At 45.0% G+C, this 15427-nt stretch overlaps 1 protein-coding gene across 25 annotated transcripts in view; it reads right to left on the reverse strand.

Annotated features, from left to right (window-relative positions):
• ABI3BP (ABI family member 3 binding protein) overlaps positions 1–15427 on the reverse strand; it is a 295082-nt gene that overhangs the window by 146573 nt on the left and 133082 nt on the right. For all 25 annotated transcript variants that reach the window (XM_054044959.1, XM_054045001.1, XM_054045113.1 and 22 more), the window contains exon 11: positions 352–426. In XM_054044959.1, the coding sequence (XP_053900934.1) occupies positions 352–426 (75 nt within the window). The remainder of the gene's footprint in view (positions 1–351; positions 427–15427) is intronic.

Genomic DNA, 15427 nt, shown 5'->3' on the forward strand with positions numbered 1-15427 from the left:
TACTTCAAAGGTTAGCCTGTCACATGGTTCAAAAGTAATCATAAAAAAAGGACAAAACACACTCAGAATTCATGGGGGTGTTTTTTTGTTGTTGTTGTTGTTTTTTTTTAAAAGGGGTCAGCTGTTTTGCCTTTTCATATGATATCTGAATCTGGCAGTCAAGTTAGCGGAACCATGTACATAATAAAATAAGACATTTCAGGTTTGTCCACAATTAGAATAAAATAAAACAGGCTATTTGATGTTTTTTATTGCATGCAGCAGAGACTCAGGCCACTGTTGTAATAAAAGGAGTTCAGGGAGCAGTAAGCTTAAGGGTTAAAATTAACATGGAGAAAAAGATGGTTTTACCTGGAGATGCCTCTGATTTCTCTGAGGCAGCAGACATGGTAGGTTTAATGCTTTCCTGAACTGATTCAGTGGTAGCTACAAAGCAAAAGGTTAACACAATTGAGTGAGATAAGGCTGCTTAATGTCATGGCATGCAAGGCAGCAAGAATGGGTTTAAGAGTCAAAGGATTTATTAATCACTAAATTCCTGGATAGTAAAACCTGACGTGGAATTACAGTGGTGGCTCTAAAGAAACTCTTTACACACTTTAGCAAGTTTTGCACCAAGATTTTAATGCATTTTCTATTATAAGTACAAGGCAAGTGCAGAGGACTACTGCAGACTGAAATAACCTATCTATTTATCTTCGAAATAATGGCAAATATAGTTTCTTTTGAATAACGTACATAATGAATTCCTGGATGCAGAGTGGTTTGTGGGGTTTTTGTATAACCCCTTTGCTAGAATTCCTCTTTGTGGCAGAAAGGCATTCAGCAATAAGGGAGTGTGTTTAGTGGTCAGAGCAGGGGAGATTTATGTCCAGAAGCTTTTGTGATAACTCACTGTGAAACATGGGCAAGTTGCTGAACTGTTCGGTGCCTCAATTATACTATCTGTAAAATAGTGATAAAAATACTTACCCACCTCAGGATGTTGCAAGTTTTAGTTAGCACTTTACAAACTTCACAAACAAACACTTTGTATGAAAAATGCCATCTAAGAGCAACATATTATTATTATTCTCACTAGGCTGAAGGTGTTCTGTTGGCTAATTAGACCAAGAACATTTATTAGGAAAGGAGCCTTAAAGAGATTTATTCATATCAAACAGCATATCCACTTTGATAAATTGTCAGCACAACACCTATAACACTCTGTAAACTTACAGAATTGATACATAACTTGTGACGTCATTCATATGCAAAGATTCTGCTAACTGTTGGTTTGATCCACCTCCCATGGAGGTCCATGAAAAGATTCTCACTGACTTCAAGTGGAGTTCAATTGGGACTTAGGAAAGAGAAGAATGTGCTAGTTGTTTGAAAAATGTGAAAGGGTGAGGAGACATAAGACAGCATTAAGAAATATGGGTTGTAGTGTTAAGAGAAAAAAAATTCCGAAGTGGAAAATACTGACAAATGAGGGATGGAAGAGATCAGATCAGAGAACAGTCTCTCTATGGCATTTCAGACCAAAGGGGAAGAGAGATGCAAATGAGAAAATGGTGGGATGCCTGGCTGCCAAAAACACTGAAAAACCCTAACCCTTCTGGTAGAATAGCATTTTTAGTTGTGATGACTAAAATCTGAACCAAAAATACAAACAAAAATCAAGAAGCTAACAAAACAGGTACTACACAACTCAGTTATCCTACTTATTGTTATATCCCATCCCTCACCCTTCATTTGTTCGTTGTCTATTTAGATTACAAGATGTTTGGCAAGGATATTATCTTCATTGTACGTGTTACCATAGCTTGTAAAACACTGTTGGCAATACACAATAAAAAGTCCATAAAAGTAAAATATAAATATAACCACCTCTAAGATGGATGACAGTAGTTAATACATGGCACACTGTACAATGTTGGGAAAAGGCAGTATTTTATATTTAGTACACATACACAAACATACGTAGGCTATATATAAAGCATCAATATGAGAGTATAGCACTGAACGTGAAATGATGGATTTCTTGAACTGTGTTCTTATGACTTTTTTTTTTTTTTGGACACTCACAATTTTCATGGTCAAGGACCTATACAAAGGATTACTTAACATTTTAACTTTGACCTACGCCATACAGCAAGTTAGTTTCCTATGGGTATAGTGTGCTTCAGAGAGCACTATACCTTTGTCCTATAACATAACAGCTTTTAATTATTGATGAAAGTAAGCATTTATCACGGTCAGTTTCACCTTCACAAGAGAATACACAAAGGAAGTTAGACAAATATTTAGGTATTTTTTAAAAAGTTGAACATGAGGGAATCAGAACTGAAATTCTTGCTTAAATGCACAATAATTCAAATAAATATTAACTGTGCTAGACAGAAATGCCATACAAGGAACATTGGCATATCACTTCAAAGGATTTTTTTTAAACTCTAATGCTGGCAACATAGAGAAGTATACATTGTTGAACAGAAACAATGACACAAACAGAAGGTGGGACTACTTGACCATTTGTGATGCTAGTGTTCTGAACTCGAAAGATATCTGAAAAGAATAATCACTGCACAAAGAAAAAAATATGGAAGCAGCCCTCAAGGTGAACTATGAAAATATGAAAATACATAAAATATTTTAGTAAATAAATATAGAGAATGTAATGATAATAATAGAAAAGTTTAACAATGTCTTTATTTGGAGCAAATGAACATACAGTCAGCATTTGCCAACAGTTAACATATAATTGTATTCGACATACCACATTATCCTTCTATTCTTAAATTAGGAAATAACTAATAATTCTGTGGTATTTGTTAGTAAATGATGGTTGTTTTTTTTTTTTTTTTTGAGTGGCACTACTGTACAGTACATAAGTATACACAACTGCTGGATGTAAACAGGAAAAAAATGAACAGAGGAAATGAAGCATTGGCATATATATGAGCTGCATGCCTATCTGCTTATGCAAGACAACATGCGTGAAAGCCGTGCATAGGATTTGATTTAAAAGACAAAGGAATTTAAGTGGATGCAGCTGAGGTTGTTTGAGAGAGAGAGAGAGAGAGAGAGATTCTTTGAGTCACTAAGGCCTGGTCTACACTAGGAGGTTATGTCGAATTTAGCAGCGTTAAATTGAATTCACCCTGCAGCCGTCCACACAACGAAGCTATTTAGTACGACAGAGAGGTCTCTTAAATTCGATTTCTGTACTCCTCCCCAACGAGGGGAGTAGCACTAAAATCGACGCTAATAGTTCTGGGAGCTATCTCACAGTGCACCACTCTGTTGACACTCTGGACAGCAGTCCGAGCTCGGATGCTCTGACCAGCCACACAGGAAAAGCCCCAGGAAAATTTGAATTTCTTTTCCTGTCTGGGCAGTTTGAATCTCATTTCCTGTTTGGACATCGTGGCGAGCTCAGCAGCACCAACAACGATGCAGAGTTCTCCAGCAGACAAGGCCGGCTCTAACTTTTTTGCTGCCCCAAGCAGCAAAAAAAAGCGCCGCCCCGCCGAGTCCCCCGCTTCCCCCCACCGAGTGCCGCCCCGCCGGAACCCCCGCCCTGAGCGCCGCGCCCTGCGCCGCCCCCCGCCGCCCTCCCCGAGCGCCAAGCCGCCGGAGCCCGCCAAGCGCCGCGCCGCCGGAGGGCCCCCCCCCCAGCGCTGCGCCCCGTGCTGCCCCCCCCCCGCGGAATGCCGCGCTGCCCCTAGCCACCCCAAGATTGGCTGCCCCTTACCAGGTGCCGCCCCAAGCATGTGCTTGGTTGCCTGGTGCCTGGAGCCGGCCCTGCCAGCAGAGGTGACCATGCAATCTCAGAAAAGAAAGAGGGCCCCAGCATGGACTGATTGGGAAGTCTTGGATCTGATCGCTGTGTGGGGCGATGAGTCCGTGCTTTCAGAGCTGCGATCGAAAAGACGAATGCAAAGATCTACAAGAAGATCTCAAAAGCCATGACAGAAAGAGGGTACAGCCGGGATGCAACACAGTGCCGCGTGAAAATCAAGGAGCTGAGACAAGCATACCAGAAGACCAAAGAGTCCAACGGACGCTCCGGATCCCAGCCCCAGACATGCCGTTTCTACGAGGCACTGCATTCCATTCTAGGTGCGGCCGCCACCATTACCCCCCACTGACCGTGGACTCTGAGGATGGGATATTGTCGACAGCTACTTCCTCGGAGATGTTAACGGACGGGGAAGATGAGGAAGGTGAGGAGGAGGACGAGGCAGTCGACAGCGCTTACAACGCTGATTTCCCAGACAGCCAGGATCTCTTCATCACCCCCACAGAGATCCCCTACCAACCGTCCCCAGGCGTTAACCCGGACCCTGAATCAGGGAAAGGATCAGCTGGTAAGTGTTTTAAACATGTAAACATTTATTTTGAACAGAACAGGAATATTAACAATGGGTTTTTCATGATTTGTTTGCCCTAGGTGCTTAACGTTTTAGTCCTTGGCAGTGCAACTACTGCAAAAGAATCTAACAATGTCCGGTTTATCATGATTAGTTTGCCCTAGGCACTCTACTTTTTAGTCCTTGCCAGTGCAGCTACTGGAAAAGAAGGTCTATATGTCCGGGGATAGAGCTGAAATCCTCATGGGACATCTCCACGAAGCTCTCCTGGAGGTAATTGGAAAGCCTTTGCATGAGGTTCCTGGGGAGAGCGGCCTTATTGTGTCCTCCGTGGTAGGAAACTTTTCCTCGCCAGGCTATCATCAAGTACTCTGGGATCATTGCCTTGCAGAGCATGGCAGCATACGGCCCTGGTTTTTGCTGGCTTTCGGGCAGCATGCATTTTTTCTCAGTCTCAGAAATTCTCAGCAGAGTGATGTCACTCATGGTGACCTGCTTAGAATTAGGGGAATGTTACTATTGGGACTGCTTGCCTGTTCCTTTACAGAACTGTCACTGGCGGTTTACCACCACGCGGTGGAGGCGGGAGAGGGGCAGCATACAGGGATCTTTCCCGGAGACAGCCACGAGGGGGTGGGACAGGGGCAGAGTTCATGCTTGCCGGATTGCCGGCAGCAGGAACTGGCCAACGATAGGAGCATTGCTTTGAACGTGAAAGGAGGGCACTGCTATAATTTAAGTTTTAAGCAGCCAAAAGTCTACGGCTTACAATGTCAGCCTGCTACCCGAATTCCGCTGTCCTGCCCCGCCTGTCTGATCTCCACTGCAAGATCCCAGGCACTGAATGCAAAGGCTGAAAATTCGACCTTGTCCTGAGTGCGCATGTGATAGGTGCTGTGCATGGTCTTGTTCACAGAGAAAGACTATGTTCATTGTTCACAAAAAAATTATCTTTGTGAAGAATTCACTCCCTTTTTCCCATCCCACAGCTGCGAATGTCTCCCGGCCTACCCTGGCATCCCCCTCGCAGAGGCTGGCGCAGATTAGGCAGAGAAAGAAAAGGACACGGGACGACATGTTCTCAGAATTTATGGGCTGCTCCTGAGCCGATGCGGCCCAGCAGACCCAGTGGAGGGAGAACATGTCGCAATACCAGCGAGCACACAGCGAACGGGAGGAGAGGTGGCGGCAGGAAGACCAGCAGGCGACTCAAACGCTGCTTGGACTAATGAGGGAGCAAACGGACACGCTCCGGCGCCTTGTGGATGTTCTGCAGGACCGGAGGCAGGAGGACAGAGCCCCGCTGCAGTCTATCTCTAACCGCCCTCCCCCGCCACAAACTCCCATACCCCCCTCACTCAAAGTCCCAAGAAGGAGGGGTGGCAGGGGCCGTGAAAACTGTCACTCCAGCCCTGCAGACTGCTCAAGTACCAGAAGGCTCTCATTCCGAAAAATTTGATAAGTCCTTTCCTTCCCGCCTCACCCAAGCCCCCATCCCAGTTTCATCCCCTAACTGTGTAGTTGCTAATAAAAGATACGTTTCTGTTAATTACTGTTTCCATCATGTTCTTTTAGGGGAGAGTGTGTTTGAAGGGGGAGAAGGGGGTTGGAAATTGGAGAGGACAGTCACCTTTACCAGGGTACAGACACGGGGACAGGTTCAGCAGAAGGTCACACACACATTGCAGTCACTAGGCACCCTGGTTAGTCTGGGAGGTGGTTTTCATGTTCTGTGTGGGGGGGCCATGTGACTTTGTGGCAGGGGAGGGCGGATAGAGATCTTATGCAGCGGTCCTTATCCTGGATCACAGAGCCACGCAGCAGGGGATCTGTAACCGTCCTCCCCCGCCACAAAGTCAAATAGCCCCCACACACAGAGGCCTGAAAAGGAGGGGTGGCAGGCTCCGTTGAAACAACCAGTCCACCACTGCGGACCACTCTAGGAGCAGGAGCCTGTCATTCCTCGAGTTTAGAAGCGTTCTTTCCATCACTACACCCGCTCCCCACCACAGTCTGCGTCCCAGTTTCAACACTTTACCGCGAAATCCATAATAAAGAAAATGGTGTTCATTAACAAAGTTCCATTTCTTTTATTTTTAAACGTGTTTTGGAAGTGGGGGGGGACAGGTGAATGGGGTATGTAGCTGGAGAGGATAGTCAACAGTAAGTGGGTAAAGAAACGGGGGCAGGTTCAGCTTCTCTTTAAACAAACTTAATAGTCACAGGTTACCCTGCTCACTGTGGAACCTAGCTTTCAAAGCCTCCCGGATGCACAGCGCGTCCCGCTGGGCTCTTCTAATCGCCTGGCTGTCTGGCTGGGCATAATCAGCAGCCAGGCTATTCGCCTCAACCTCCCACCCCGCCATAAAGGTCTCCCCCTTGCTCTCACAGAGATTGTGGAGCAAACAGCAAGCTGCAATAACAATGGGGATATTGGTTTCACTGAGATCAGAGCGAGTCAGTAAGCTTCTCCATCTCCCCTTGAGACGTCCAAAAGCACACTCCACCACCATTCTGCACTTGCTCAGACGGTAGTTGAAGAGTTCTTTTTCAGTGTCCAGGACGCCTGTACAGGGCTTCATGAGCCAGGGCATTAGCGGGTAAGCTGGGTCCCCGAGGATCACTAGAGGCATCTCCACATCCCCAACAGTTATTTTCTGGTCCGGGAAGTAAATACCTGCCTGCAGCCATCTAAACAGACCAGAGTTCCTGAAAACACGAGCGTCATGAACCTTGCCCGGCCATCCTACGTTGATGTTTGTAAAACGTCCCCTATGGTCCACCAGTGCTTGCAGCACCATTGAAAAGTAGCCCTTTCGGTTAATGTACTGGCTGGCCTGGTGGTCCGGTCCCAGGATAGGGATGTGAGTTCCGTCTATAGCCCCACCGCAGTTTGGGAATCCCATCGCAGTGAAGCCATCTATGATGACCTGGACGTTTCCAAGGGTCACTACACCTTTGAGAGCAGTAACTCAACGATTGCGTTGGCTACTTGCATCACAACAATCCCCACGGTAGATTTGCTGACGCCAAAGTGATTCATGACTGACTGGTAGCTGTCTGGCGTTGCAAGCTTCCAGAGGGCTATGGCCACTCGCTTCTGGACAGTCAGGGCTGCTCGCATCTGGGTGTCCTTGCACTTCAGGGCAGGGGACAGCAACTCACAAAGTTCCAGGAAAGTTCCCTTCCGCATACGAAAGTTTCACAGCCACTGTGATTCATCCCAGACCTGCAGCACTGTGCGGTCCCACCAGTCTGTGCTTGTTTCCCGGGCCCAGAATCGCCATTCCACAGCATCAACATGACCCATTGCCACCATGATGTTCATGGTGCGGGGTCCCGTGCTTTGTGAGAGGTCTGTGCCACTCTCAGACTTCATGTCCTCACCACGCTGCCGTAGCCTCCTTGCCCGATTTCTCAACATCTGCCTCTGGAAAAGGTGGATGATAAGGTGCGAGGTGTTGACAACGGCCATAACTGCAGCGATGGTCACAGCGGGCTCCATGCTCGCAGTGCTGTGGCATCCGCGCTGTCACTCACCAGAAAAGTGCGCGAACTGATTGCCCGCCGGCGCTTTCAGGGAGGGAAGGCGGGAGTGATGGTTGGATGACGACAGTTACCCAAAACCACCCTCGACACATTTTTTTCCCCAGCAGGCATTGGGGGCTCAACCCAGAATTCCAATGGGCAGCGGGGACTGCGGGAACTGTGGGATAGCTGCTCACAGTGCAGCGCTTCCAATGTCGACGCTTGCCCCGTTAGTGTGGACTCACAAAGTCGAATTACTGTCCTTAGTGTGGATACACACGTTCGACTTTGTAATATCGATTCCACATATTCGATTTAAGTACAATCGAACTATTCTCGTAGTGTAGACATATCCTAGGAAAGGTTCAATAAGGAATAGTGGAATATATTTACCACGATGTAATAGCTAGCAAAGATGCATATCATCTGAAACCCCTCAGTAGCTGCACACAAGATGCATGACTTTTCATATGCTGACTCAAAAATTGAGTATCTACAAAGTTGTGATATTTTTGGAACTCCTCCCCCTCCCACTGAATTATAAAACTGGAGATATATGACACTGTTGTAAGAAGGGATCTTCATGTGATAGGAAGTTGTTGAAGATCTCATGATTTTTAAAGATCAAAGGTCTATCAATCAGCCTGTTAGATAGTAAGATGTGCATCTGATAAGCACATAAAAAAGACGTAGCTAAGGATTTTATCCTATGATGCTCAAAATTGTCAGCACAAAATATACACCATGGAAAGTTTAACTGTTTAAAAATTACCTGTTGAACTGATTATTTCAAAGTTAAATGACTGCTGAAGTATTCCAGTATTAAGAATGACAACAACAGTAAATAAAGTTAAAAAAAAATCTGCTGTCACTTGGTTAAAAAAAGAAATGGGCAAGTATTTTGTGACAAATAATTTGAGAATATTTCACTTCTTTTCTGTTCATGGGTCATTTTTCATACAGATCAATTATTCCTGAATGTATTTATTATTCAAAATTATTTATCAAATAATTTCTATGAATAATTCTGAGTCTAGCTTGTTCACAAAATTGTAGCCAGTTTTCCGTTCTCTACATCTGAGATGTCTTGATGGGAAACACAAGACCACTTTTTTTTTCCTGTTCCCTGATTGGATACATATAAATCTCAGGACCAAATCTCCAGATCCAATAAATACGTACAGATTTGAGAAAGTAAATTTTCTCTAAATATTTGCAATATGCATTTATAAGTTATTTCTGCAATAACTCTCGCTATTGAACTCATTTACTAAAATATCTGTGAAAAGTGAGTACAAAAAGGGACAAAACAGTAAATTATTTTAAAAAGAATAGTCACTGAATATTTTTTATGCATCCAACTCTAGTTAAAATCAAGTGTTCAGTATCCATACCCTGCATGGCTATGGTTAATGCCTATGTGCAGAAGTGTCCTACTTTTTCTTCCAGCACGTTAGGATGAAAATAAAGAATAACTGAAAAGCAGACTTCTCGGTCACAGTTCAGACTGGAATTTGGCAAAAGTCTTACCTGGAGGTTGTAGAATAAGAAATCTGCAAACACTTTTAGAGACTAAAATATAATAGTTTCATCCAGAAGACAGTTGGCAATCCTTACACATTTTTTCTGCATTACTACATCCTAAATTTCTTTTGTTCCCTACATACTCTCCAGAAGTACAAAAGTCTGGTGAACCACTCAATTTTGAATCTCCATACTGGACTGACTTGAGTTGTAGCTAGTCCAAGGAATTTATTGTCCATAATATTCAACATACTGTTATAGAAATTATTTGTTAAAAGTCCCACAAGATAAATTGAATTTTTAACTTCAATAAATGGGTCTGCTCTATTCTCAAGTCATTTACTGGGTCAGAAATTTTAAGTGGAGAATAGAAACTATGTCTTCATGAGAATAAAGATAGAGATCTTTAAAAAATAATGAAAATTGAGCTAGTCTGATCAGTTGTAAAATGGTGCTTCTTTGATGTACTCTGGTATACAACAAGCACAGTGAGATTTAAAGGCCAAATTCTGTGCCTTTTACTCATGCAAGTACTTCCATTCATTTGAAGTCAATCAGCAAGACAAGCAGGATTTGGCCATATACTCTGCTTCGTCAATAAGAACAAAGCGGAATAGTGACAACAAGACTATACATTAACTAAATTAAACCAAAGCAAAATCTTCTTCAAACAATTATTTTTCTAAAAGTCTCATTCATTTCAATGCTTCTGTCATGGCTCTTTTGTAGCCCAGGTCCGCACCAATGAAGTCAATGGGAGTTTTGCATCTGACTCTAATGGGAGAAGACTCAGGCCCTTCTTCAGTTATAAAAACAGACCAGAAAATGTGAAAGAGGTATAGTTTTATTGTAATGCTGTGGGATCTTAAAGAGTAGATCCATACACAATAAAATGAAATTATATTCCCCATTATTTAACATTAGAAACACAATCCCGCCCAAGCCTCGATCCTGTGGGAGTGTACATGCAAATGCCAGGGCCGGCTCCAGGGTTTTTGCCGCCCCAAGCGGCGGAAAAAAAAAAAAAAAAAGCTGTGATCGCGATTGGTGGCAGCTCCACCGCACTGCTTTCTTCTTCGGCGGCAATTTGGCGGCAGGTCCTTCCCTCCGAGAGGGACAGGGACCCTCCGCCGAATTGCCGCCGAAGAGCCGCTGTGCCGCCCCTTTCCCTTGGCCGCCCCAAGCACCTGCTTGCTCAGCTGGTGCTTGGAGCCAGCCCTGACAAATGCTAAAGGTTTTTTTTGTGTGTGGTTGAGATGCACGGAATATCTGCCACACATACTGACAAATGGGATTGAATTTGCTAATTTTGGTACTTTCAGATACTTAACACTTAAAATACATAAGATTAAAATTGTAATTATTTTTCAAAGAAATTATCAGGTGATTATGGATGCCATTTTTGGTAATAATGATATTTCATCACCCATAATTGTAGGCAGAACATCTTGCTAAGTTAGACAACTGCACTGATCAAATTGGTTAAAAATTTAGAATCCAATCCTTTAACACTTACTCACATAAATAAATGGTCCCATTCACTTTTGTAGGACCACTAGTGTAAGATTTCAGAGTAGCAGCCGTGTTAGTCTGTATCCGCAAAAAGAACAGGAGTACTTGTGGCACCTTAGAGACTAAGAAATGTATTAGAGCATAAGCTTTCGTGGACTACAGCCCACTTCTTCAGATGCATGCATGCAATGGGTATTGCAGTCATATTTTTTCTTCACCACCCCTTCACAGCCAATTAAAGGAATGGAACACTACAAAGAGAGACAGTGCAACACAGACACAGTTCCAGACCAAGGTGGCCAAATGCTTTTACCAAGGGCATCATCAGCTCACTGGCAGTTCTCCCTTTGGACTTTGTCCCAAAACAGAAAATAGAAATTCAAGTACAGTTCTGTGCTCCAGATGAAAGATATAAAGGTGGCAACTAGTCCAGTGTGCCAGACGGCATAGTGTACAGTAAACTTCTCACTTAAAGTCATCCCAGTTAATGTTGTTTAGTTGCTGATCAATTAGAGAACATGCTCATTTAAAGTTGCGCAATGCTCCCTTATAACGTTGTTTGGGAGCCGCCTGCTTTGTCCACTGCTGGCAGAAAGAGCAGCCCATTGGAACTAGCTGGTGGAGACTTGGAATCAGGGTGGACTGGCTGCCCCCCATCAGCTCCCCTAAGTGCCCTGTGCATAGCCGCCCAGCAGTTCAGCTGTCCCTCTCACCACTGCTGTGTGCTGCTCCTGCCCTCTGCCTTGGGGCTGCTCCCAGGAGCCTCCTCCTTGCTGTGCAAGAGGGGAGAGAAGAGGGGTGCTAATGTCAGGGTGTCCCCCTTCTCCCTACTCCTGCTCCCCACTCCTGTACCCTATCTCCAAAAGCAGAGGAGGGACAGGACAGGGCTCAGGACGGAGGGAGCTTGCTGGCAGCAGCTGCTGTCTCAACTTGCTGATCTACTTAAAAAGGCAATGTACTTAGAGTGGGGTCAGCGTACTTAAAGGGGCAACACCCATCTCTCTCTCTCTCTCTCTCACATAAAAGGCGTGTGTCTCTGTCTCTCTCTGCCATGCTGTCTCCCCTCCCTCCATTCGTGCTGCCTTGTAGAGTGTGAGGCTACATTAACAACAATGTGTTAACCCTTGAGGGCTCAGCTGAGTGCTAGTTCATCATTTAGCAGTAAGGCATTCCATGGGAAATATTGCACCCTCTTCCACCCTCTGACTCTACCACCTCAACCAAGCTTCACAATCATCATTGCTGTGTACAGTATTAAACTGTTTGCTTAAAACTTATATTGTGTATAAGTGTGTGTGCAGTGATGAGCTGCCAAAAACTTAACATCCGGTTCCCCTCCTCACCCCACGAGGGGGTCGTGACCTGCCCCCCGGGACTCCTGCCCCATCCACCCCCTCCCCACGTTCCTTGACGCCCCCCCGGGACCCCTGCCACATCCACCCATCCACCCCCCTTCCCTGTCCCCTGACTGCCCCCCGTCACCCCCATCCAACCCCTCCTCTCATTCCTGATGGCCCCCTGGGACCCCTGCCCCATCCAACCACCACTTCTCTCTGTCCCCCAACTGCCCCTGGAACTCCTGCCCCTGACTGCCTCCTACCGCCCCATCCAACCCCTGCTCCTTCCTGACTGCACCCCCCCAGGACCCTTGCCCCCATTCAATCCCCTGTTCCCTGCCCTCTGACTGCCCCAACCCCTACCCACCCCCTTGAACTCCTCTGCCCTCTATCCAACACCCCCTTCCTGCTCCCTTACTGCACTGCCTGGAAGTGGCTGGTGGCGCTACAGCCACGCCGCTTGACTGGAGCCAGACCGGGGCCGGGCCACGCAGCTGGAGTCGGGCTGGGCCAGAGCTGGGCAGTGCAGCGCCTGGAGCCGGGCCGCACTTTCTTCTCAGCCCTCCCAGGCTTCCCGCGCGAACAGCTGATTCGCGGGAAGCGGGGGGGAGAAGCGGTGCGGAGCGTTCAGGGGCGGGGGCGGAGCAGAGGTGAGCTGGGGCCATGGGTGGGGTGGGGAGCTGCCAGAGCTTTACCGGTTGTTAAATTTAAAAGCCCTTTTAGAACCGGTTGTCCCGTGGGACAATCGGTTCTAAAAGGGCTTCTAAATTTAACAACCGGTTCCCGCGAACTGATGTGAACAGGCTCCAGCTCACCACTGTGTGTGTGTGTGTGTGTGTATATATAAAATATAGTCTTTTATCTGTCGAAAAAACTTTCCCTGGAACCTAACCCTCTCATTTACATTCAATCTTATGGGGAAATTGGATTCACTTAACATTTCGCTTAAAGTAGCATTTTTCAGGAACATAACTGCAATGTTAAGCAAGGAGTTACTGTATATTCTATTTCGGGGAGCTAGAGCAGCAGCTATTGCAGGCTTTAAGCTCAGCAGCAGTCTGGGGACAAGGGGCACACTTTCAGAAGCGAGCTTAATCAATCAATCTATCCATCTGTAGAATACTACATTGCTACCACCTGCAGTTCTGATAGAGTAAGAGCTGCAATTATTCCATTCTAATCTTTGACCTTATCACCCACCTCAATTACACTCACTCTAGCAATGGGTTACTGCTGATGCTAGGTGAGAGCATTAATGTAGTGCACAGTACCCTCTTTGGAAATATCAGCTCTGAAATGCTCTCAATTGATGTCACCCTTGAGCAGCACAAATCCTAAAACTGCTAATGAGTTCATATATACTGTCCTAGACATGTAAGAAGGAAGACATGATTTAATTAGGCTGCAACTTTGTTAGCTTCTCATCTGGGAACTAGTGCAGGTCAGTATTCCTTCCTTAATCATTTCCAACTGGTGGAGGATAGCCAGCAACCTTTCTCCACTTCATAGCTGGTCCCCAGCCCTTTACTGGGACCCCAGAACCCTCCCTTCATATGAGAGTTAGGGATCTGGGGAAAGCGGGTTATCTCCTCACTGTACCAGACATTAGGAGCCCCAATACCACTCCCAGCTTCTTTAGAGCATGCCCTTCCCTTAAATCCACTTCTGGTTTATCGGTGAACTGGACCCCCTCTGGAACAAGTATATGCACTGGATACCTGCCAACTGTTAAACTGCAAACTGAACTGTATCTCCTCACCAATCCACCAGGTCCCTACTGTGGGCAAGGCAAAAAAACCCAACCCACTGAAACTGGCAGTAAGGGGAAAAATCCTTTCCAGTTTCCAAAAAGGTGACTAGTATAATGCCCACAGAACACCAAAAAGCTCAGTCCTACACTAATGCCAGGGGTGGGAGAGACTGAGTTGCTAATCCAGAGGGGGCTCAGGCTGGAGGGACAGGGTTTATATGTATCCTCCCCCTGGTAAACCAATGGTTACCTCAGCCCTACTGGCCTATACAGATGATGCATTTCCCCACTTCTCAAGCACCCCCCCCACCTCCAACCCCTACAAGTGGGGTCCATAAAAGAGACAATACCCTGTTAAACGCCACCAACCCAGATAAAGACCTCTCACATTTCAGCTTGTCAAGAGTTACACTCTGTGCAAAGGAGGCTGGTGAGCTCTGAAATTTGGCAGATGAAATGGACATGGAAAGATGTCCTCAGTGCTGGTTTACAGCAATGAGTACTAGTATATTTTAAATATCTCTACCAATTTACTAACAAGCACCTTTGAAAATAAAAGCTTAAAGATTTTTTCAAATCCAGATGAGTTTCCACTATTAATGTTGCTTGTTTATATTTCTCTGCTTTGCCGATGAAGAGTTTCTTTCACTTTTAAGTTCTCTGTGCTGTAGTGACTGGGCTACAAATATAATGATAATTTCTTTGTTGAAAAATCTTTTGGGAAATTTTTAATAACTTTTATTGTTCAATTTTTTTTAAACACAACACAGAAAGAAATAAAATGGTATTGCACTTCTAATATATGTATTTAGACCAACAGACATTTGGACCAAAATTTTCAAACTTGGGTGCCTTAAAAGTTAAGCACCTGAATAAAAATGGACTGATTTTCAGAAGTGCTGGACACCTGCAACTGCCAATGAAGTCTGTGGGAGCTGTGTGTTCAGCACCTCCAAAAATCAGGCCACATTTTAAGGTGCTTAAACATGCCTAACTTTGAGCAGCTGAGTTTGAAAAATTTGGATTTAGAATTTAAGCAATCAGTTTTCATTTTCTATAGCAAGTAATTTAAAGAGACAAATTTAATATACACTATGTTGTGTGGAGAACCTTCATTTGTACTATGAAAAAGAATCCAGGAAACTTGGTTTTACTTTTGGTAAAAGTTTGTTTTCACAAAATCTAAATTGTGGGGCAAATTTGACTAGACTGTGTCACTTTGCTTAACCAGTAGGAACAATTCTCAAAGCATCAACTAAATGATGCAGCCTGGAGCTCGCTCAGGAGATCACTTTCACATTATGGACTGTTTTCAGGTTTACTGTACTCTAGTTCTCATCTACCACCAAACTGATTTAGATATTGCTATGATCATAGCCGATTTCAACTGCAGCCCTCAAGAGAAATAAAGGCTGATT

This window comes from Malaclemys terrapin, chromosome 1, assembly GCF_027887155.1.
Source record: "Malaclemys terrapin pileata isolate rMalTer1 chromosome 1, rMalTer1.hap1, whole genome shotgun sequence".
NCBI lineage: Eukaryota > Metazoa > Chordata > Testudines > Emydidae > Malaclemys > Malaclemys terrapin.